Source organism: Syngnathus scovelli, chromosome 11 (genome assembly GCF_024217435.2).
Source record: "Syngnathus scovelli strain Florida chromosome 11, RoL_Ssco_1.2, whole genome shotgun sequence".
Classification (NCBI taxonomy): Eukaryota; Metazoa; Chordata; class Actinopteri; order Syngnathiformes; family Syngnathidae; genus Syngnathus; species Syngnathus scovelli.
In genome coordinates this window covers 12,945,260-12,970,227 of record NC_090857.1, presented here as the reverse complement: position 1 = coordinate 12,970,227, position 24,968 = coordinate 12,945,260, and the positions used below count along the sequence as shown (strand labels likewise).

Sequence of the window (24,968 nt, the reverse complement as noted above, 5' to 3'; positions counted from 1 at the left end):
ATCCATTGTTTAATCTCCGCAAGGCACGCCTCGAGATTACAGCAGTCCTGTGGATCTGTCATCGATAACGGCATATATAATTGGGTGTCATCCGCGTAGCATTGAAAACTAATATTATATTTACGTATTATGCCCCCAAGCGGAATCATATAAATATTAAATAAAATCGGTCCGAGTACCGATCCCTGTGGGACACCACAAGTAACATTATAAAGCTCAGAGGACGTATTACCATGGACCACTCGGTGCGTCCTGCCTGATAGATAGGAATTGAACCAGCTTAGTGCTGACCCTGAGATACCAACACAACTTTTAAGACGCCCTAATAGAATATCGAAGTCTACAGTGTCAAAGGCAGCACTAAGATCAAGTAGTAACAATACAGACGACGTATTTGAATCCATAGCTATGAGGAGATCATTAGTCACTTTAGCAAGTGCTGTCTCTGTAGAATGATTGGCTCTAAAACCAGACTGAAAAGAGTCATATCGATTATTATCGACCATGTAATCAATAAGCTGCTGTGCTACTACTTTTTCGAGAAGTTTTGCTATGAATGGGAGGTTTGAAACTGGCCTATAATTACTGAGACAGTCCGGGTCAAGATTTGCTCGCTTAAGTAGTGGTTTAATAATAGCGGTTTTAAAGGCCATTGGCACTATCCCAGAGGAAACAGACAGATTGATTATATTTAAGATGGACGGTCCTAAAATTGGAAATAATTCTTTAAGTAGTTTGGCTGGAAGCGGGTCGAGTAAACATGTTGTTTGTTTAGCCGTACTAACCAATTTTGTAAGCATTTCAAGGGACACGCTTTTAAAATTTGAGAGGGTTATTGCATGATCCCCAGCGCAAGTAACCGGGGGAGCGATTGGCATGGTATTCTTGATCTCGTCCCTAATGGACTCAATCTTTTGAGCAAAAAATTTCATAAACTCGTCAGCTGAGTGGAAGGAGCTATCGGGGGTCGGCTGGCGCAGAGTTAGCTTTGCCACTGTATCAAATAAGTATTTAGGATTATTTTTATTAAGATTAATGACTTGCGAAAAATAACGAGTTTTTGCTAAAATAAGCGCATCTTTATATTTCAGGAGGCTGTCCTTCCATGCCTGATGGAAAACCTCAAGTTTGGTTAAACGCCATCTGCGCTCATGCTTTCTACATAATTGTTTAAACGTACGTGTTTCATCTGTGAACCACGGAGTTGGCCATCTACGGCGAGTTTTCAGACGTAGCGGTGCCACAGAGTCGATGGCTTTTAATAATGTCGCATTGAATTCATTTGTAAGATTATCGATAGAGCCACTGTACGCGGGAAACATGGCGGTTGCCGGCGACAGTAACTCAGATAGCGCAGTTGCAGTCATGGAGTTAAAATTACGGCTGCTATAATTCTGATTGCTCTCTTGTCTTTGACAAGCAGCTTGATGCATCTTTCAGGTGTCGTGTGTCTTTTGCCGCACCTCATTGTCAGGTTGTTATCTTCGGTTGTAGTCTCAGAGTCAACTCATCCCTCACTCTTGGATGAGTCCATTTTCAACTGAGTCCATTCTCATCTTGTGAATTCCTTCGTTCTCCTCCAGGGCGTTGTGCTCCCCCCAAGCACAAATATAGTCCTTTGCTCTTGCAAAGGTCAAAGGTGCCTTAGAGCCATGCACCATTTTTCTTGATGTTCTCAGCTGTCGGTGGAGTCTCGGGATCGAGTTTCAGAGTCACTGATGGATACTGAAAAAGACAGACTGGGATACCAAACTTAAATATCATCTTCCAATTTGACATAAATTCCATAGTGCCTTCTGTTAATCAAACTTCAAATTCTACTATTATCAATAATCTAATCTACCTGAGAAGGACAGCGCCTTTCCTTCATGAGCGCTCGGATGTATTGTGATGGACCTCATTTGAACCATTTTAAATTGACAGATTACCCTAAACTTAAATTGCAAGCCTTAACTGTGATTTCTCTCAATTATACTGTAATTTCCAGAAGCTCCTCCTATTTTCAGGCTACTATCTATCTTTTGTTTTCCTAACTTTGATTTTATGCCATTCTCTCCATTACCTTTCCACCTTTCCTGATTTGAGCTTTCAATTTCTGATAAAGTTTCCAAATTTTGCCTAGTATCATCTCTATTTTGAAATCAGTATTAATGGTGTTATGCTCTCTTTACAGATATTACTGAACTGTCCTGAATTTATAATTCACTGCCACTACATCGAATGCCATTTCTCAGCTGTTCACTTTTTCCATGTTCCTGTTAGGCTCCACTATTCGAATCTTCGAATTTCCATATAGAGTTTCTTTTAGGTTCCTGTGTGGATCATGTTTCACACAAACAGGACATGCTTAAATGTTTTTTTGCAAGAATCTAAACCAAAGGTAACTAATAGGTAACTAATAACTCATCTCCCCCCTGTTGTCACATAAGTGACACAACAGGCGTTGCCTTAAAAGTCGTTTTGGCAAAACAGTTTTATTATTGACATCGTCAATAACACCTTATCCATTATCACACCCTTTGTTGTTTGAACTAATATCATTTTCAATCTTGTCAATCCTTCTTCTACTTTTGGTGTCCACGCGAATGTATCTTTGACTGCTAACGGCTGTCCATGAGCCACTCCTGTTAGTGGCTTAGCAATTTCAGCATAGCATGGAGCCCAAGCTCTGCAGTAATGACAGAAAAAAAAACATCAGTTGTTCTTCGTGACAGGTTGTGGTGTGTCTAATATAACCTGTTCCCTGCTCTCCCTTTCGCTGAGAGTAAACCAAGATAGCTTACTTCTGGGTTTTACCCATCCTAACTTCTGTTACTTGACTTCACTTCCTCTCTGGCCTAAATGCTGCATGAGGAGAAAGGAATCTCATCCTTGCACTTCCTTTGTTTCAAAAGCAATTATCATCATTGCAGACGAAAACTTGAATTTTTGTCTACTTGAAGCCCTTTGAGACGGTTTGTGATTTAGGGCTATACAAATAAACTTGACTTGACTTTTAGATGAAAGCGTAAAACGAGCCATTCAATTCATGATAATCAGTCAACCACTGTGAAATAAGCCCTATTTTCTTTTCTTAGCATTAAATATGTTCAAAATCACTCTTTCTTCAAAGTTGTTCTACTACTTTTCACATAGTAGTCTCCAACAACGTCAACCAGTCAAGCTGTATCTTGTCATTCATTCCTGCTCATTTGCATCTCACACACGCGCACACACACAGGCACGCACGCATGCACTGTTCTCACTCTCCTCAAGCTCTCTTCAAGCTGTCCACACAGTCATACTACATCATTTTTAATTCACAGTCCTCATTTGAATCTGTCCTACCTCAAGGTTCTTGGTAAAACAACCCACTCATTCCGATTTTGACATATTCCAAAAATTCACTCAAAATATGTTTGCATTCAATTAATTCCATAAGCTTTTCATTTCCACAAAAATTGCAAATTTAGGGCAATTTTCCTTCCACTCATTCTTAAAGGCAAATTCTACATTTCACCTTTACATTGTCCCAGTTTGAAATTCACATCATTCAGCCCATTCAAATCACACTGGGAACGTCTTTAAACATTCCCGAAATTGCAAAATTAAAAAATTCATATTTTCACGTTAAATTATTACTTCTTTGTATGGCATGCTCAAACTTGGCCAATAAAAGATTGATTAAAATTTCTGCAAAATTTTACAAAATTCATATTTCACCTCTAAGTTCTACATGTTTCAACTGATTCAATTCTGCTCGAACATCATTCTGTTGCATCTCCTAAGTATTTATTCATCTTTTTCGCCTGCCTTTACCCCAATTTCTCCAAAAATTGCATTTTCCAGTTTCAATGTCTCCTTTTTTTTTCTTGCAGTGCAAATCGAATAGACCCCAGTCTAGTAACTTTCCTTGCACACTAAAGTCAAAGTCAGCTTTATTGTCAATTTCTCCACATGCGAGAAATTTCGTTCCCCCCTATCCCACGGTGACAAGACATGGCTCACAACAGACAAACAAGTAAACAAGTATACCAAAAGCGTGCTGAATAAATAATGAATAAATAACACAACAATAAATAAATAAATAAGAGGAGCAGAAAAAAAAAAAAAAGGAGCAAGTGCGCGTACAGCAGACATTCCCGAAAATAGCGCAACAGTGCCACACGCTACGCAGAAGGGGGTAGCGAGTTCAGGGCCCTAACAGCCTGGAGAAAGAAGCTGTTGGCGAGTCTGGTGGTGCGGGAGCGCAGGCTCCTGTACCTCTTCCCAGAGGGCAGAAGGTCAAACAAAGAGTGAGCCGGGTGACTCACATCTCTGGCAATCGAGGTTGCCTTGCGGGCGAGATGGGAGGTGTAAATGTCCTTCAGGGAGGGGAGCGAAGCACCAATAATCTTACCAGCCATATTCACTATGCGCTGCAGGGCCTTCAAGTTCTGTTCAGTGCAGTTACCACCCCAGACAGCGATGCAACTGGTGAGGACACTCTCAATGGTGCCATGGTAGAATGTAGACAGGACTGCCTGAGGAGCACATGCTGAGCTTTCTTTGCCAGTGACGAGGTGTTTGCGGACCAGGAGAGGTCCTCACTGATGTGCAACCCCAGGAACTTGGTGCAGCTCACCCTTTCCACCACAGCACCGTCGATGATCAGCGGCAGGTGTGTTGTGTGACCCTTCCGGAAGTCAACAATGATTTCCTTGGTCTTATTGACGTTCAGCAGGAGGTTGTTGTCCCTGCACCACGTGGTCAGAAGGTCAACTTCCGACCTGTACCGAGTCTCGTCGCCCTTCGTGATGAGACCCACCAGAGTCGTGTCGTCAGCAAACTTCACTATGCGGTTGTCGCTGTAGGTCGCAGTGCAGTCATGCGTCAGCAGGGTGAAGAGCAATGGACTGAGCACGCAGCCCTGGGGGGCCCCCGTGCTCAGCGTGATGCTGGCGGAGATTTTGTCGCCAACACGCACCACCTGAGGCCTCTGACAGAGGAAGTCCAGTATCCAGTTGCAGAGGGAGGTACTGAGGCCCAGCTCGTCGAGTTTGCAGATGAGTCGCTGCGGCACAATGGTGTTGAAGGCAGAGCTGAAGTCCACAAACAGCAACCTCACATATGAGTCCTTTCTCTCCAGGTGGGTGAGGGCCGAGTGGAGGGCAGAGCAGATGGCATCCTCAGAGGACCGCTTGGCACGGTACGCAAACTGGAAAGGGTCAATGGTGGGGGGGAGAACGGACTTGATGTGCTCCATGACCAGCCGCTCAAAGCACTTCATGATGATGGGCGTCAGTGCCACAGGGCGGTAGTCATTGAAGCAGGACGGTGCAGGTTTCTTCGGCACAGGAACGATGGTGGCAGCCTTGAAACACGAGGGTACGATGGCCTGCTGCAGGGAAACGTTAAAGATGTCCGTGAAGACACCCGACAGCTCCCCAGCGCAGTCCTTCAGCGCTCGACCCGGGATGTTGTCAGGGCCCGCCGCCTTACGGGTGTCAATAGCGGCAAGCGCCCTCCTCACACCGTCGGCAGAGAGGTGCAGGGGCTGCTCGTGTGGGGGGGGAGTGGTCTTCAGCGGGCAAGTGCTGTTCTGGGCGTCGAAGCGAGCAAAGAAGCGGTTCAGATCGTTCAGCAGACGGACATCGCCCTCACAGCTCCTCGGCGCGGGCTTGTAGTCCGTGATGGTCTGAATGCCCCGCCAAAGGCTACGTGCGTCCTTGCTGTCCTTGAAGTGGGTGGAGACCTTGCACGAGAACGCCTTCTTCGCTTCTTTGATGCCTCGGGACAGGTCGGCCCTCGCTGTCCTCAAGCCAGCCTCATCCCCCGCTCTGAAAGCCTTGTCCCTGGCCCTCAACAGTCTGAGGACAGCCCCCGTCAGCCACGGCTTCCAGTTCGCGCGAGTGGCGACGGATTTCGAGCAAGTCACATCATCGATGCATTTCGTGATGTAAGAGGTAACAGAGTCAGTATACTTGACTTGTTTAAGCAGGCAGCCACCTACAACGATTGGACGGACATAGAGGAGTATACCTCTCTGCCGACGGTGTGAGGAGGGCGCTTGCCGCTATTGACACCCGTAAGGCGGCGGGCCCTGACAACATCCCGGGTCGAGCGCTGAAGGACTGCGCTGGGGAGCTGTCGGGTGTCTTCACGGACATCTTTAACGTTTCCCTGCAGCAGGCCATCGTCCCCTCGTGTTTCAAGGCTGCCACCATCGTTCCTGTGCCGAAGAAACCTGCACCGTCCTGCTTCAATGACTACCGCCCTGTGGCACTGACGCCCATCATCATGAAGTGCTTTGCGCGGCTGGTCATGGAGCACATCAAGTCCGTTCTCCCCCCCCCACCATTGACCCTTTCCAGTTTGCGTACCGTGCCAAGCGGTCCTCTGAGGATGCCATCTGCTCTGCCCTCCACTCGGCCCTCACCCACCTGGAGAGAAAGGACTCATATGTGAGGTTGCTGTTTGTGGACTTCAGCTCTGCCTTCAACACCATTGTGCCGCAGCGACTCATCCGCAAACTCGACGAGCTGGGCCTCAGTACCTCCCTCTGCAACTGGATACTGGACTTCCTCTGTCAGAGGCCTCAGGTGGTGCGTGTTGGCGACAAAATCTCCGCCAGCATCACGCTGAGCACGGGGGCCCCCCAGGGCTGCGTGCTCAGTCCATTGCTCTTCATCCTGCTGACGCATGACTGCACTGCGACCTACAGCGACAACCGCATAGTGAAGTTTGCTGACGACACGACTCTGGTGGGTCTCATCACGAATGGCGACGAGACTCGGTATAGGTCGGAAGTTGACCTTCTGACCACGTGGTGCAGGAACAACAACCTCCTGCTGAACGTTAATAAGACCAAGGAAATCATTGTTGACTTCCGGAAGGGTCACACAACACACCTGCCGCTGATCATTGACGGTGCTGTGGTGGAGAGGGTGAGCTGCACCAAGTTCCTGGGGGTGCACATCAGTGAGGACCTCTCCTGGTCCGCAAACACCTCGTCACTGGCAAAGAAAGCTCAGCGCCGCCTGTACTTCCTGCGGAAGCTCAGGCGTGCATGTGCTCCTCAGGCAGTCTTGTCTACATTCTACCGTGGCACCATTGAGAGCGTCCTCACCAGTTGCATCGCTGTCTGGGGTGGTAACTGCACTGAACAGAACTTGAAGGCCCTGCAGCGCATAGTGAATACGGCTGGTAAGATTATTGGTGCTTCGCTCCCCTCCCTGAAGGACATTTACACCTCCCATCTCGCCCGCAAGGCAACCTCGATTGCCAGAGATGTGAGTCACCCGGCTCACTCTTTGTTTGACCTTCTGCCCTCTGGGAAGAGGTACAGGAGCCTGCGCTCCCGCACCACCAGACTCGCCAACAGCTTCTTTCTCCAGGCTGTTAGGGCCCTGAACTCGCTACCCCCTTCTGCGTAGCGTGCGGCACTGTTGCGCTATTTTCAGGAATGTCTGCTGTACGCGCACTTGCTCCTTTTTTTTCTGCTCCTCTTATTTATTTATTTATTGTTGTGTTATTTATTCATTATTTATTCAGCACACTTTTGTTATACTTGTTTACTTGTTTGTCTGTTGTGAGCCATGTCTTGTCACCGTGGGATAGGGGGGAACGAAATTTCGGTTTCTTTGTGTGTCTTTGGCATGTGGAGAAATTGACAATAAAGCTGACTTTGACTTTGACTTTGAAAAACACAGTGCACAAACAACATCAACAAACAATGCTGCGCAAACGTCTTCCTCTATTTGATGTTTTGGTTTTACTATTTTTATTTATTTTTTCTCACATTAGTGGCCTTTCATGGCTTCATTGTCTGACAATCATACTTGCGGCCTCAAGTTTGGTAACTTATTTAACGTATACTTCTCATCCCCTGATACATTGTCAGTAACACTTTGACGGCCCCCCATTTTAATCAATTTAGTTCAACATTTAAATCATAGGGATTTCTAAAGATGGAATGTTTCTTTAGTGCAATAACAACTTTCTGTGGTAATTCCTGCTTCGACCAGTTTTCTGGTGAGGAATTCCACAGAAATTCGCCATTTCTTCCCACCATGTTACATGCAGCACAATAGCGAGTGATACATGCTACCATTCACACACATTCACACTGCGGAATTTTCTTAACACAACGAGGTGTATTTCCGTCTACAAGTTCCATCTGTAGACCGAATTCCTATCACTTGGAATTCACAACAAGGACTCCGCCGTCCTTACCCGGGTACCCTTTTTCTGGGGACTAAAATACCCCAACCACGCGGCCAACGAAGAGGTCTCACCGAGTCTCTGAGAGATTTCTTTTGAAGATTCCGTCAATCATCGCTGCCGAGAGGTGCTGAATCGGACGTCGGCCTGGTGGATGAACATTGTTCCCCAGGGCTTTCCTTCAGGCGTCCTGTGACCTCTGCCGTGCACGGATTCGGCGTCTTCAACACTCCTCGGATCAGCGAGCAGATTTTCAGGAAATCCCGGACGAGCCCCCAAAAATGTTGGGTTGACAACATTTATCAGAAATCAATCTCAGAGGCGGTAGGTCTCTTTGGCTTAGCGTTTTCTTCTGCGCAGAAGGGCGCACCCCAGACACACGCAGCAAGTGTGGCTGAGATCCGCGCCCTTCTCGAGTTTAGCCGTGCCTTTCATTGAGAAAGAAACAATTGGGCAAGTGTACATGATCGAGTAGGTTTCCAAACAGGAAGGACATAACGTCCTGAAACGTCGCCGACCTCACCCGCTGTTCCTCCCCCGGTTGGGAGCCGTCGGAAACGGTGTGCGAGGAGGCAGAAGAGGGGCAAGCGCGGAGGCGTCCGGGCCAGGCTGGCGGCCAACCCAGCACGACCGGCGGTGCCCTCCATTCTTCTGGCGAATGTTCGATCGCTGGACAACAAAATGGATTACGTTCGCCTGCTGAGGTCTACGAACCGGACGGTGCGGAACTGCTGTGTGCTCGTGTTCACCGAGACCTGGTTGAGTGACAACATTCCGGACTCTGCCGTGCATCTGGAGCGGCTAGCGTGCTATCGGGCGGACCGTGCCATTGTACGAGGGGGAAAGTCGCGAGGAGGTGGAATATGCGTCTACATCCGAGAAGAATGGTGCCGGGACTCTGTGGTGGTATGTAAGCACTGCTCGCCGCTTGTGGAGTTTGTGATCATTAAGTGCCGTCCTTTTTATCTGCCGAGGGAATTTACCGCGATTCTGCGAGTCGCGGTATACATCCCGCCTTCCAACATCGAAGGAGACAGGATCGCGGCGCTTGGTGAACTGTACCAGGCTGTCAGTGAACAGCAAACAGCGCACCCTGACGGTTTCACCATCTTCGCCGGAGACTTCAATCATGCCAACCTGAAGTCTGTTTTCCCGAGGCTTCACCAGCATGTTCCTTTTCCGACACGTGGAGACAGCTTCCTGGACCTGGTCTACTCGGCGCAAAAGGGAGCTTTCAAAGCCACCCCCCTCCCCCATCTGGGGCTTTCTGACCATCTCACCGTTTTGCTTTTGCCCGCATACAGACAATTGGTAAAGGCATCCAGGCCGGTTCGGAGGCGGGTTCGAGTGTGGCCTGAGGGTGCCTCCGATGCACTTCGTGACTGCTTCGACACCACTGACTGGGACTTGTTTAAGCAGGCAGCCACCTACAACGATTGGACGGACATAGAGGAGTATACTGACTCTGTTACCTCTTACATGATGTGACTTGCTCGAAATCCGTCGTCACTCGCGCGAACTGGAAGCCGTGGCTGACGGGGGCTGTCCTCAGACTGTTGAGGGCCAGGGACAAGGCTTTCAGAGCGGGGGATGAGGCTGGCTTGAGGACAGCGAGGGCAGACCTGTCCCGAGGCATCAAAGAAGCGAAGAAGGCGTTCTCCTGCAAGGTCTCCACCCACTTCAAGGACAGCAAGGACGCACGTAGCCTTTGGCGGGGCATTCAGACCATCACGGACTACAAGCCCGCGCCGAGGAGCTGTGAGGGCGACGTCCGTCTGCTGAACGATCTGAACCGCTTCTTTGCTCGCTTCGACGCCCAGAACAGCACTTGCCCTGTCAGGCGCAGAGCAGGGAGAGGACTCGAATGCAGAGATTCCAAAGTTCAACAAAGTGTCTATTGTCTCCATTGATGGTCGAACAAAAAACGCCTCACGAGGAGGGAAAAAAGGGGAAACTAAGGCGCCTCGAACCGAGGGAGAAAAAGGAGAAATCAAAGCGCCTCGTATACCGAGGGAAATACAAAAACAAGATAGCGATGTAACCAAGTTAACATCGGTGAGCAAAGACGTTCAAACAAGGCTTTCTACGTGGACTCAAGGGTTTCGTGATCGCTAGTGTTCTCAGCAAGGCAAGACGCACTGGCACTGGATACGGGGAAAGACGCGGGTTATATGGACACAGGAGGGGAACACAGGTGAAGACAGTTGGTCATTGACGCAGGTGCACACACTTGGAATCAGGGGATCACGTGACCGGACGCACAGGGGAAGGACACACTGACTGGAACGAGAGGAAATCACACAATAAAACAGGAAATGATCCGGACGACACATGACAGCATGACATGCCCGCTGAAGACCACTCCCACCCCACACGAGCAGCCCCTGCGCCTCTCTGCCGATGGTGTGAGGAGGGCGCTTGCCGCTATTGACACCCGTAAGGCGGCGGGCCCTGACAACATCCCGGGTCGAGCGCTGAAGGACTGCGCTGGGGAGCTGTCGGGTGTCTTCACGGACATCTTTAACGTTTCCCTGCAGCAGGCCATCGTCCCCTCGTGTTTCAAGGCTGCCACCATCGTTCCTGTGCCGAAGAAACCTGCACCGTCCTGCTTCAATGACTACCGCCCTGTGGCACTGACGCCCATCATCATGAAGTGCTTTGAGCGGCTGGTCATGGAGCACATCAAGTCCGTTCTCCCCCCCACCATTGACCCTTTCCAGTTTGCGTACCGTGCCAAGTGGTCCTCTGAGGATGCCATCTGCTCTGCCCTCCACTCGGCCCTCACCCACCTGGAGAGAAAGGACTCATATGTGAGGTTGCTGTTTGTGGACTTCAGCTCTGCCTTCAACACCATTGTGCCGCAGCGACTCATCTGCAAACTCGGCGAGCTGGGCCTCAGTACCTCCCTCTGCAACTGGCTACTGGACTTCCTTTGTCAGAGGCCTCAGGTGGTGCGTGTTGGCGACAAAATCTCCGCCAGCATCACGCTGAGCACGGGGGCCCCCCAGGGCTGTGTGCTCAGTCCATTGCTCTTCACCCTGCTGACGCATGACTGCACTGCGACCTACGTACAGCGACAACCGCATAGTGAAGTTTGCTGACGACACGACTCTGGTGGGTCTCATCACGAAGGGCGACGAGACTCGGTACAGGTCGGAAGTTGACCTTCTGACCACGTGGTGCAGGGACAACAACCTCCTGCTGAACGTCAATAAGACCAAGGAAATCATTGTTGACTTCCGGATGGGTCACACAACACACCTGCCGCTGATCATCGACGGTGCTGTGGTGGAGAGGGTGAGCTGCACCAAGTTCCTGGGGGTGCACATCAGTGAGGACCTCTCCTGGTCCGCAAACACCTCGTCACTGGCAAAGAAAGCTCAGCGCCGCCTGTACTTCCTGCGGAAGCTCAGGCGTGCATGTGCTCCTCAGGCAGTCCTGTCTACATTCTACCGTGGCACCATTGAGAGCGTCCTCACCGGTTGCATCGCTGTCTGGGGTGGTAACTGCACTGAACAGAACTTGAAGGCCCTGCACCGCATAGTGAATACGGCTGGTAAGATTATTGGTGCTTCGCTCCCCTCCCTGAAGGACATTTACACCTCCCATCTCGTCCGCAAGGCAACCTCGATTGCCAGAGATGTGAGTCACCCGGCTCACTCTTTGTTTGACCTTCTGCCCTCTGGGAAGAGGTACAGGAGCCTGCGCTCCCGCACCACCAGACTCGCCAACAGCTTCTTTCTCCAGGCTGTTGGGGCCCTGAACTCGCTACCCCCTTCTGCGTAGCGTGCGGCACTGTTGCGCTATTTTCGGGAATGTCTGCTGTACTTGCTCCTTTTTTTCTGCTCCTCTTATTTATTTATTTATTGTTGTGTTATTTATTCATTATTTATTCAGCACGCTTTTGTTATACTTGTTTACTTGTTTGTCTGTTGTGAGCCATGTCTTGTCACCGTGGGATAGGGGGGAACGAAATTTCGGTTTCTTTGTGTGTCTTTGGCATGTGGAGAAATTGACAATAAAGCTGACTTTGACTTTGACTTTGATATCTCATTACCTCAACTTAAATAAGACCTTTGTCTGCTTCAGCCATCCCATGACAATCTCATGATCTGTACATGTCTAGCTAACTATGGGGCTTATTGTATAGCGTGGCTAATGACTCCAGTCATTAGCCGGCCATATGCCCCCAAGTCATTATCACAAGGCCTGATGGTCACATACTGCGGAGAATCTTGCACACAAAAGTAGATACATAGATTCCATTGATAAAAAGTATATTATTTCCAACACAAAGCAAGGCAAATGCCGCTTGGACGCAGAAAAAAAATGCCCCCTCACACGACGAGCGCTCGGTCCAAGTGACTCTGTCTGGGTCGAACTCGGCTGCGGCTTTTGCCCGCCCGGGGCAGACGGGCTTGCGCAAAAGAAATTAAATGAGCAGCATCTGTGGAGCAAGCATTTTTTCTTTGAGCTTTTTGTCACTCGCCTGGACACTATTTACTAACACGTGCGCGTGGGCGAGTAATTGACAGCTGGCTGGCCGAGCCTGTGGACTCCGTCTATAAATTGTGTTCATAAATATTCCCAAGTGGCCTTGAGGGGAGCCGAGTCTTCCCTGCACGTTAATAAAGCCCGTCAGAGTATAAATCTCAATCCAAATCTAAATATGACAATAAATATTGAAACGCACGCATGTGTGCATGCGCATGCTTGAAATTGAAGTCATAAACCAGCTAAAAGCTTTTCGACATGATGTGATGTGATGGGCTGCTTTCGGACCAAATGCCTTTGGGAACGACTCGTGGGGGCGCTTGAGGGACGCCGGCCAGGCTACCCGTCCCATCTTTTCTGGCACACCTTGTTTTGTTGCTGAGCCGAGCTCGCTTCCGAGGGCGATGAGCTGCAGAAGGGCGGAGCCTTCTCTTTGTGGGCCGAGTGACTCTAACAAGTGCTTTGGGTTTACCTTTTGCCAGCGCCGCCCACGCCCATCGCCCCGCCCGAACTCCTGACTGTGGGCGCCACCTACCTGTGGATTAAACCCAACGCCAACAGCATCATCGGGGACGGGCCCATCATCCTGAAGGAGGTGGAGTACCGCACCACCTTGGGAAACTGGGTCGAGAGGCACGTGGTGGACGTGCCCACCTACAAGCTGTGGCACCTGGACCCCGACGTGGAGTACGAGATCAAGGTCTTGCTGTCCCGGCCTGGCGAGGGCGGCACGGGACCCCCAGGCCCGCCGCTGGTCACCCGGACCAAATGCGCAGGTACGTCACGGCCTTTTGCCAACCCTTTCATGACGCGCGCTCCGACCCGACAGGCCTTGGGAAAAAAGACAAATGCAAAACAGAAATCGATTTGATGGGAGGCCTTCAACGCTGTCTGGCAATATTGCTGCTTTTGGCTGTTCCGGGATCAAAACCTGGTCATTAGTATCTCAAAAACAGTTCAAGATCACAAATACAACCTGTTCCTCGTCGGATAATGATGCGCTCAATTTTGGACTTTCTCGCAAGAAAGCTACAAATTGATTCTAGGAAGACTCAAAAATCGACAGGCAAAAAGAATCTTCTCCAAAGCGTGTGAGTGAGCCTTCTGCGGGTAAAAAAGGCGGGCTTTGAGACACTGGGCCACGGGGAGGCGATTGATGCCGAGGCCGCCGAGCACCCAAAGGCGCCGCCGTCTAATTGGCTGACAAAGGAAGAGCGGCAGGCCCGCTGACCCCCAGTCGACCCACAGGGAGGCAAAACCTTGCAACGGGCCTCGTTAGGCTAATGGACGCGTCCCACCGCCGCAAGGGGAAAGGGAACTGAGACTTTTCTTGTTTTTCCTCCAACAAAGAAGCCGTAAAAACCCGATGCATTGAGGAAAGGCTGAGCACCGATGTGTCTAGTCTAAATGTCGTTTTACGAACGCGCCCTCATCAATCCTTGCCGCTCTCGCCGCTTGCCGTCAGGCTGCAAAAATAGAAATGTGAGCGTCTGTTGACGCAAAGCCATTCTGGCTCACGTTGTATTTGAAAAAAAAGATAAAAATGAAAAGAGACGCAAGTTGTACGAGCATCCTCTCGTCGTGGCCCCGCCAAAAGCGGCATATATTGTGTCTTATTGTGTCTCTTTCCTGTATGTGCGCGCACCCACTTTCTCTCCCGCGTGCAGCGCTCAGTGTTCGTTAGACGCTGGACAAAGAAGGCGTCACTCGGGCCTCTTAATAAGCTCGCCGCACACACGCATGCACGCACGCACGCACGCATGCACGCACGCACGCACGCACGCACGCACGCACGCACGCACGCTTGCTGGAGGCTACATGGGTCGACGTGATTCCTCCTGCTTGCATTGATTGATGTTTTGCTGGCGCTCTCCCTAAGAAAAGGGCACGTGGCAAGCAAGCGGGCAAGCAAGCGGGCAAGCAAGCGGGTGGCTCTTTTTGGCGCCTCGTTGCTCAACCCGGTCATTGCCTGCCGAAGCTAACTTGAGCCAAACGAGCTGGTTGCCCGGGAAACAAAGGTGCCCCAATAGATCAATTATGAAAGTGTGCCAATTAAAGCCCAACCTGTGCACTCTCAAATGTATTTCACGTTGTCAGCCCACCAGCAAGCACCATCTGAGATGATTTTGTTCTCAACTGAATTGCGTGCGCACACACATACACACACACGCGCGCACACACACAAAATCATACACTTTGGCTGTGTGTGTTTTTTTTTTTTGTTTGCGCAGAGACACAAAGCGAGAAAGGCCTTGTCTGTTGCTGGCAGGCCGTGCCTCCTTCGTTGAAGGCAAAGCCCGTCTTGCGCTTACGCACACGTTAGATACAGCAAAGGCAGCGTGGCAATAGAACTACGCGGTCCGATGATTGTCTGTCACGCTCCTTCCCTAAAGGTGATCTGGCTGTGCGTGTCGATGGCGACTATTCAGATTATCCGTGCAGATCAGCTCCTGTCCAACCGATTTTTTTGTTTCAGGGGCTAATCTGGCTATTTGGCTTCTAATCTGGCTAATCTGGCTCGTTATTCTTGTGTCCATGGTGTTTTTTTGTGTAACCTGCGTGGTGCGTTGCGCTCCTCTTTGTTACCAAGTCTAGGCCTTCTTCAAATGTCTGAGATGGTTACGTTTGCTAGAGGGCCTAAACTACTTGCAAGAGTTTCTGCAATTTTGGCCGTTGGTGCTGTCGTAAAAGTAGATTAGGTGGATGCGGCGGCGAGATTATGAGCTGGGATGCCTCCTTTAAATCTGGCAAAGGGCCTCGCAGGGCGCCCTCAAACATGGCAAATTCGCACAGCCCCTCCACTCCCCCCTCTCTGAATCTCTTTGCCGCATCCTCCAAAACATTCCAATCAGATGGCTTTGATCCACGCCTAATCCCGTCTCTCCCTGGACTAATCTAGCCTGGACGCTTCAATCCACCCTCAAACAAAGGCTGCAATGTTGCCCAAGTCTGGCCGACGAAGCATCTTCTTGTTTGTGGTTTGGGCATTTTGGGGATTTGAACCGAAACCCAATCGGACAAAATATAATAAGATCAATTTGTTTCAAATTGTAATGAATATGAGTGTGTCCCGTCTTATGCATCTTAAAAAATGAATATCTGTCTGTCTCTCTGTCTGTTTGTCTCTCTGTCTGGCTGTCTGGCCGTCTGGCTGTCTGGCTGTCTGGCTATCTGGCTATCTGGCTGTCTGGCTGTCTGGCTGTCTGGCTATCTGGCTATCTGGCTGTCTGGCTGTCTGCTTGTCCATTGCAAAGACTTGAAATGTGATTTGATTCGAGCGGCCTAATTTCACTTTTCGCTGGTTGAACGTCAGCCTGTTTTGGGCACGTAACACCATTGTGAACGATGGAAATGCGCCTGTGCCTTTTCCCAGTGTGCAATGGAATGACAACTTGATTGCTGATTAGCTGTCGAGACACTTATGCACAACAAATGCACATTGACTCATTTGCCCATATGTACATTCATGAGTGCAACATGGCGGCAAACTGGTTGAAGCTAACGTGTGTTTGTGTGCGTGTGTGTGTGCGTCTGTGTGCGTGCATGCGTGCGTGCGTGTGTGTGTGTGTGTGTGTGTGTGTGTGTGTGTGTGTGTGTGTGTGTGTGTGTGTGTGTGTGTGTGTGTGTGTGTGTGTGTGTGTGTGTGTGTGTGTGTGTGTAAGGGACCCCTAACCCGTTTGCATTGTTATCAAGCGGTTGAGCGGTTGATACTAATTAGCCTCAACCCATCTTGCAAAAGCAGCATAGTGTGTGTGTGTGTGTGTGTGTGTGTGTGTGTGTGTGTGCGTGCGTGCGTGCGTGCGTGCGTGCGTGCGTGCGTGCGTGCGTGCGTGCGTGCGTGCGTGCGTGTGTGTGTGTGTGTGCTGGGGGGGAACATATGGTGGGTATCCATGCACGCATGTGTGTGCGTGTAGTTTTTGTAGTCAGAATGTTTTTTTTTTTCGCAGAGCAAACTGCCACTTATGATCAGAGTAATGGACTGGATCTTTGGGCGTGGCGAAGCAGCATATGGTTAATTGCCCTCGATGGCTCTCCGTGGCCACATTTTGCTTAGTTTTTGCAGGCCTGCGCTCCGTGTCCCCGTTTTGGCAAAGGATTGTTTGCAAACTCAATGCAGATTACGCGTCGGCCACCTCCACCGTTCCTTGCTGCGATTTTGTAACGTAGCGGCCGCGTCTTTCAGATCCCGTCCAAGGTCCGCAGAAGGTCAACGTGGTGGACGTGCACGCGCGATCCCTGACCATCCAGTGGGAAACGTTTGGTTACGCCGTCACACGATGCCACAGCTACAACCTCACGGTAGCGCCTCGTCGGCATCGTCCCGTCACCGTTGACTCTCCGTTGATGCACGCACGGCCGTCGCCCCCCACAGGTGCACTATCGCTACACCTTCAACCAAAGGGAGTTTGCGTCCCAGGAGCTGATCCAGACGTCTTCTCGCTACACCCTGCGGGACCTGCGGCCGTCCGTCACTGTCAGACTGCGGCTGGTCCTGGCCAACGCCGAGGGCAGCAAGGAGAGCGAGGAGATCGTCAAGCGAACCGAGGAAGACGGTGAGAGGGCGGCAAATGCCGTGGCACCATCTTCATTTCTCTTCCACATTTTCGGCAACATTCGCACTTTTGACCACATATGTTTTTGCTTACTGGCGGTGACCCAATACTTTTGGCCACCTTCAGACAAGCATCTTGATTGATCGCGGCGTCGTGTCATCGCTGATACAAGGCAGTTTTAGATTCTTGATAATCTACAAAATAGATACGTATATATATATATATATACACATATATATATATATATATATATATATATATATATATATATATATATATATAATAAAATATATAATATACACTGAGAAGGAAGAAACCGCAGGTGATGAGAAAGATTGGAAAGTCAATCGGGCCGATTTCCACATCAGTCATCGTAAATTATCATCACACGGAGGATTCTCGTTCACAAATACAAATGAAAATCAACATGGTGAAAAGAATCGTTGCTGCGTTCACATCGTATTGTTTGAAGGCACCCAAAAAAAAGCTCGGCCTTTTGACGACATTGTGAGGCAACTCCGAAAGTAGGCTGAGGCCAGCATCAAACGCAAAATGTTGGACGAAGAGCAGAGGAAGATCCTGGCTGGCGAGCGAGCGAATGAGCGGCGCTTTGATTTGCATGGACTTGCCGTTTTTTCCACGTGCAAGCACGAGTAAATTCATTTCAATCAGCCCCAAAGTAGGACTTAATTCAAATAAAAACAAGAAAAGAAAAGCTAAAAAGCACCAGGCCCTGGATTGGTGGGTCGGAAGGCAGGGGTTGCCACGTAGCGTCGTAGCGAGCAAAGGCTGCAACGTAGCGTGAACCGCCATTGGCTGTGCCGGCGTGCCGCTGCAACCTGTGTCATGATGGCTTTGCGTGCGTGCGTGTGCTCAGTGCCAGGCTCAGTGCCCAAGGAGTCCCTCCAGGACACGCCCTACGAGGACAAGATCTTCCTCCAGTGGAAAGCGCCTAACGAGACCAACGGAGTCATCACCCAGTACGAGGTGAGTCCCAAGTCTAAAGGCACACTTTCTGCGCAAGCTACTCAGACATGGTAGGGCCAAAAATGTGCATTCAAAGCCCGGGCTTTGGCTTTTTCTCTCAGAATTGCCAGCGATCCGTGGCTTCTCATTGTATTGCTAGCAAGGTGCCACGCGATCAAGGTGCCATCATTGTTCGGAACGGCAAGCTGCGTGCCACTTTGCCGCATGCTGGGCCCTGTGCGCTGCATTTCTGGCCCATCCCAACTTGTCCGTTTTTCTTTTCAGGTGCCTCCTGTGAGCAACTTGTCCATTTTTCTTTTCTAGCACCTCCTGCGAGTGAGAGCGTGCACGCGACCCCCTTCACTTTGCTTTCATGCGGGTCCGCATGCTCTCTCATCTACTTAACATATCACAGGCCTGGCACAATGCTCCCCATTAGAGATAATGACACTAATTATACCTATTGTGGGATTAAAGGCATCATCTGCTACCTCTAAAGGACTCTCTTGTCTCTAGCGTCCTCTCTTTTTAACCACCCTTGTCCCCGTACAATAGGCTGTGTGTGTGTGTGTGTGGTGGTGGGGGGGGGGGGGGGGGGGGGGGGGGGCACGGTGGAGAGAAGAAACGCTTGCAGTGATACGTGAATGCAAATCCATCGCCTCTCTTCAATGTGTTGAGATAATTGCAGCTAATTACGGTATTAAAGCGAGTGTGTCGGGCGGAGGCTGGCCAGAGCAGGGGAGCGAAGGGCCGGGCTCTTTCATGTGTACTTCACCACTAAAGTGCGATGCACAAAAATGCAATAGTTGAAGACAAAAAGGAGTTTGTTCTGGTACCACATTGTGACATCCCGAACCAAAACACCGACTCTGCTGACTCCGCAAGTAAATGCGGCGCTGACATCAGACTCGTCGTCAGTTTCTGTTCCAATTATTCCACAGGCCGATATAACTGTATATAAGTCTCAGAGACAATGGGCAATAATATCCTGTTCTTGCCACTTAAATGTTGTTCGTCACCTATTGTTGTTAGTCACCTAAATGTTGTACAGAGGCAACCGGAGTCAAATTCCTTGTTTGGCATGCACAAACATGGCCAAAAAAGTTGATTCTGATTCTGATAAACTATATATCAAATAACTATAACATAAATAACAAGTTTATCAAACCATCCATGTCACTCCAAATCATTAAATTCCTCGAAATCTTCATCCACTGTGTCACTTATAAACAACTCAGCTGACTCCGGAAGTAAAGAGATGCGGCGCTGACGTCAGTCAGACTCATCGTGAGTTGCAGTTCCAATTATTCCACAGGCCTAGAGTGCCCTTATGCGGTTTAGTGTGAAATAACATGTGAACTGATATACCAGTAAGTAAGTAATATATTAATGATCAAGTTATAATGTGTTAATAATTTCACATATACCGTATTTGCCCGAATATAAGACGACCCTGATTATAAGACGACCCCCTCTTTTTCAAGACTCAAGTTTGAAAAAAGACTTTCTGAACACCAAATTTAATTTTTATACAGAAAATAATTACAGTGCATCTGAAACAAATGATTATAACAATATATTCGAGAGAAAAAGCATGTTATTTTGCGAATCATGTTTTCCAATTACAAATAATGGAAAAAAAATGAATCCGTTCAGAGCAAAATAAAAACCCCTTTATTAAGCATTTTTTCATTTGCGCATTTTTGTCCGATCGCGCAAATGCAGCGCACCGCCGAACGTGCAACTGTAGCGCGTCGCCGACCGCGCAACTGCACCGCGCTGGTCACATTATTGTGACAGAGCCGTCGCTGAAATTTAGAAAATATTTTTAAAGTCCTGATGTACTTTCCAAAATTTAAGTGGACATCAGTGCGCAGGGAGCTTAATTTTGCCCGATCGCGCAACTGCAGCACACCGCCGAACGTGCAACCGTAGCGCGTCACCAACCGCACAACTGCACCGCGCTGGTCGCATTATTGTGACAGAGCGGTCACTAAAATTTAGAAAATATTTTTAAAGTCCTAATGGACTTTCCAAAATTTAAGTGGATATCAGTCCGCAGGGAGCTTATTTTGGTCCGATCGTGAAACCGCAGCGCGCCAGGCGCTCACTGTCTCACTCATGCTTTAGGAGCGTCTTTGTGTTTTAGGATGGCTTTACTGCTCCCACTTGCTTCCTTTGGCGGCATGATTAGAGTTGATGCAATCCTCAGAGTAACAAGAACGTAATAACGAACGGAGTCAGTTGGCATGCGGGTCCTCTCGGCTCATCTCGCGAAGTTCGACAACCGAATTTTGTCTGACATCCGAAGCAAAAAAATCTCGAATTGTTCGAGAACCGGGACTTTCGAAAACCAAGGCTACACTGTGTGTGTGTGTGTGTGTGTGTGTGTGTGTGTGTGTCTGTGTGTGTGTGTGTGTGTGTGTGTGTGTGTGTGTGTATATATATATATATATATATATATATATATATAGTATGTGTGTATATTGGTTAGTATTGCGCCTGAGTGGGCTCAGAGAGAAGAGCAATGTGCACCGGACTGCTTCATGAAGGAGATCTTCAATGGCCCTCTGATGCCTTCAGTCCCTTGGAGACCATGTCCAAGTGTCCTTGAGCAAGACAATTTTATGGCCCCGATGAAATTTTTCACACCGGCTGTGAGACAGAGCGAGTGAGCGTCAACGAGGCCAAGCCGAGCCGTATGCTTTTCAAGTGCCATTAAGGGAGTGTTGCTGGCGCACGGATGCATCCACCTCCATTTGGCTACACGCAATCATCCATCCAATTATACGAGCGCGACGACTCAAGCCCAGACGTTCTTAAATCATTGCGGCCAATCGCACAAAGTTGTGGCCAAATAGCATGTCGACCAAAGGCTGGAGTCATGTGTCTTGTACCTCATAATTTCTTTGTTGGATTCTTACACGGCAGAAAAAGTGGCGGTTCCAGAGAGGGTAGCACGAAGGCGGTCACCTGGTGGAGAAGCGGAAAGGCAAAACGAGTGCCACAAATGCGGCTGTGGCACCCGCTTTGCCTTCTCGTGGCTCATCAATGGCCGGCAGGTCTGATTTAGTCAAGCCAACATCCGTTGCCTTATATTATAAAGATGCTTTTATTGGCTTCTGATGATGAGTGCCTCTGCTAACAGCGCGTCTATATGAATGGGAAAAAAAAAGATCAATTGCACTCTAGGAAGGACAAAGTGCACAGTGTGAGTTGCTGTGTTTTCCTAATCAAAACAAACGCAAGCTATCATAAAAGATGAAAAAAAAGTCAGGTTGCCGCCCCGGCCTCTGTATACACATCCCTCGGCACAGCACAGCCTCGTAAACATTGTTTATTGCGTGCACGCATAGTGAGCGATAGCTTCTTCTTTTCTTCCGAGCGCACTATGCCGCCTTTGTGGTCGTCGTTAGGCTCAATCACAGCAGCCCATAGATCATAGGAAACTTTGGCAGCTCATTAAAAAGACCTCGAGCACCTTTTAATAAACATCAATACCTCATTCGTTCCCCTTGATGAACTCACCGAAGGCAGGACAGGAAGCCTCTTGAGCGTAACGTCAAGCGAGCTTCCCGCAAAACCTTGGCGAGGCAATACACCCAGGGACATTTCAACCCAGGCACATGATTACCCGGTCAGCATTTTGAGAAGGGAGAGGCCTTAAAGCCAACGGGGAACAAAGCGAAGGCGCTTGGAAGACGTCCAGTTGCCCCCGTGCGCTGGGCTGCTGCATCACGCAAAGAAAGTTGGAGCGTGACGTTGTGCAAGGCTGCCATTTGCACGCCTGACTTGGGCTTGCTCCTTGCAGATCAGCTACAAAGGCCTGAGCTCTCTGGACCCCACCGCCGACCTGAGTGCCCAGTGGGGGAAGGTGATCAAGGCTAGCAATGAGACGCGTCACCTGTTTGTGGCCCTCCACCCGGGAACCACTTACTTCTTCAGCCTCAAAGCGTCCACTGGCAAGGGGGCCGGCCCACCTGTCACTACCCACGTGACCACCAAGATAGCAGGTAAGAGATTTGGTCCACGGGGGGCCGACCGGCAATAAAAGAGTGAGTGCAACAGGCCGCCGCTGCTGCCACCATTTTGGATGCATTTCCAGGGAGTGAAAGTTGAAATTTCAGTGGAACCTTGAAAGGGTGTCAACAAGGCAAGAAACGAGGCAAGAATCCTGCAAGGCTTGGCCCCAAATGTGTCTTTGAGGTGCAAAATGTCTAATTGACTTTCAAACTTGAAGCGGACAATTAGACCACGAATCGGAGTTTTTTGTTCTCGTGTGTGGGTGGAGCTTGTCGGCCAAATCGCCCTCAAATTTGAAACTGATGACTCAACTGATGGTGCGACTTTTGACCGCGAGGACTAAGTTCCTGGCTCTCGTGATGTTATGGAGCTCGGTGCTTTTGATCCCCTTGTTTTTCTGCCGTGTTTCTCTCGATTAAATTTTTACCTTGACTTTTAGCAGGCAATTGTCAGTTGTCTCGCAAATGTCACCGCCATTAAACCGACGCGGAGCCGAGAGGAGGCGAGACGAGACGAGACGAGCCGAGACGAGCCGAAACAAGCCAAGCCCTGCTTGTGTGGCCGATGTGATGGCTGATGTGATGGCCAATGTGATGGCCGACGCGATGGCTGACGCAATGGCCGACATGATGGCCAAGGTCCACTTGGCTTTTTTTGCTTTTTGACTTGTTACAAGTTTCCACCTTTTCACAAATTGAGAAAGGTGGTGTCTGCCGTCAGGGCAAGACCTTTGCTCGGCATGTACAATGTTTTCCTTCCGCCTGAACTCGGCGACTGCACGCTCGCACTTCCTGGCTTGTCTTGTTGCCAAGAGAGTGTAGGTAACAAAAGACGAAGAAGAAAGGACTACGGGGCTTTTTTCCTCTCCTAGGACGCCGACGGCTCTCTTGAAATGTCACGGCGTCAGCCATCTTGTCAACTCTCTCCGGAGCGTGAAGCTAATGAGGTTTCAATTCAAAGTTTTGGGCTGGGGTGTTAAAGACTTAAATGCCACAGCAAATGTTGGCATGTTTGGGGCACCCCGGCAAGAACAGAAGGTGTCAGCCGTCGCTTTTTTAGCCGAGGTGTGACTCCCCTGTCTGTCTCTGTCATTTTCTCCCGCAGCCCCTGCGATGTCCGAGTACGACTCTGAGGCGCCCCTCAACGAGACCGAGTCCACCATCACCGTCCTCCTGAAGCCCGCCATGTCGCGAGGCGCGCCCATCAGGTAATTTAGGGCAGAGCTGCTGGGCTCTGACTTATTTTGCCTCAGGGAGGGGCGGCTGGGGCTGGAGCAGCGGCTGGGGTGGGAGTGGCGTCTGTTGTGGGAAGGGCGGGCGGGGGCTGTCGTAAAACAACAGTTGCAAAAGTTTGCGTTCCGGGATGCATTTAAAGAGTATGCTCTCCGTTACCATGAGATGAAAATCACGTGATGCCATTGACTTGGTATCAAACGTGTGATACCATTCACTCCTCTTATGATTGGATTCCATTTGCTAATAAGCCCACAGGGCCACGGCATCTCTCCACACACTCAGTGGTCGCACTTCAAGGCTCGGAATCATTTGGATTTCTTTGCGCATTTGGCCCAAGAATTGCCAGTTAATGATGACTGCCGTGCGACAATGAGGCTTAACAGGACTCGGAGCAAAAAAGGCAAAGAAATAGGATCCGAGCCATTATTTGACGAGAAACTCTTCTTCTGTGTGATGTTGTTAGTTGCTACCAGGTGGTGGTCAAGGAGCTGCGCATGTCCAAGTCGCATCGAGCCGCCCCCGAGTGCTTTGAGGTGCCCTTCAGCTACCGCAATGCCTCCACCTCCAATTCGCTGTATTACATGGCGGCCGAGCTAGTGCCTTCCGGCCTTCCGGCGGCCCAGTCGTTCACGGTGGGCGACAACAAGAACTACGGCGGATTCTCCAACCCGCCGTTGGCTCCCTCTAGAAGCTACAGTATCTACTTCCAGGCCCTCAGCAGAGCCAATGGGGTAAGTCACTCAAAAGATGCCAGTCCGTTTGCATTTGGCTTCTTGAGACTTGTTTGGCGGCTGTAAGTTGATTGGAGAACAAATGAGCTTCAGCCCTTCTTAGACTATTGTTTTATGGGCGGGATAGCAAATTTCAGGATGCTCAGATAAGCTGACTTTGGGGGATACAAATTTCCCATTTCATCCGATTGGGCACCATGAAGAACATGAGGAATAAAATGTCTGCGATTGACTGGCAACCGGTGAGGGCACGCCCCGGTGAGGAGAAGGCCTCAACGTCTGCTTCAAAGAAAAATGACTGACTTTGCTTTTCTTCTGGTCTTCATGTTGAGAAAGCCTCTTTTGGCCGCCAGGCCTCTGGCTTCTCCTTTGCGCTTGTTGATCTCAATATTGTCAACTGGCGCGGGTCGCAGAGCCCTGCGCAGGATAGATATGCAGGCGTGACCTTTCACACGGCGCCGTGAGCATGCTATGCTAAAGGCAACTCCTCACTCTACCGCCTTGCAAGAACCACACTATAGAAACAGTATGCCCATTTTTATGCTTGCAAGCGGGGAGAGCCCGCATCCCTTTTGTGCAACACAAAAGTGCTTGAAAGCAACTCCAATCTCTGCTCCTGCAGCAATCGTATTTATTCTCAACAAGGAAGGTGGGGTCTGCAGAAAATGTCTTTATCTTGTGAAAGCTTCAGCTGGGGTCGTCTCTGCAAACTGGTTCCAGCAAGTTGCAGAGGTGGTCTTATCTCTTGATCTTCACAACGGTCAGCCAGCAGATGTGGAGAACGA

General features: G+C 49.6%; 1 protein-coding gene across 13 annotated transcripts in view; it reads left to right on the top strand.

The window, feature by feature from the left end:
- Positions 1 to 24,968, top strand: part of ptprt (protein tyrosine phosphatase receptor type T) — a 126,012-nt gene that overhangs the window by 32,332 nt on the left and 68,712 nt on the right. For all 13 annotated transcript variants that reach the window (XR_007484675.1, XR_007484674.2, XM_068652463.1 and 10 more), the window contains exons 8-14: positions 13,158 to 13,451; positions 16,859 to 16,974; positions 17,048 to 17,228; positions 18,106 to 18,215; positions 22,006 to 22,207; positions 23,322 to 23,424; positions 23,916 to 24,183. Coding sequence is in view for 11 of the 13 variants with exons in the window: in XM_068652463.1 (XP_068508564.1) it covers positions 13,158 to 13,451; positions 16,859 to 16,974; positions 17,048 to 17,228; positions 18,106 to 18,215; positions 22,006 to 22,207; positions 23,322 to 23,424; positions 23,916 to 24,183 (1,274 nt within the window). In the remaining 2 variants the exon portion in view is untranslated. The remainder of the gene's footprint in view (positions 1 to 13,157; positions 13,452 to 16,858; positions 16,975 to 17,047; positions 17,229 to 18,105; positions 18,216 to 22,005; positions 22,208 to 23,321; positions 23,425 to 23,915; positions 24,184 to 24,968) is intronic.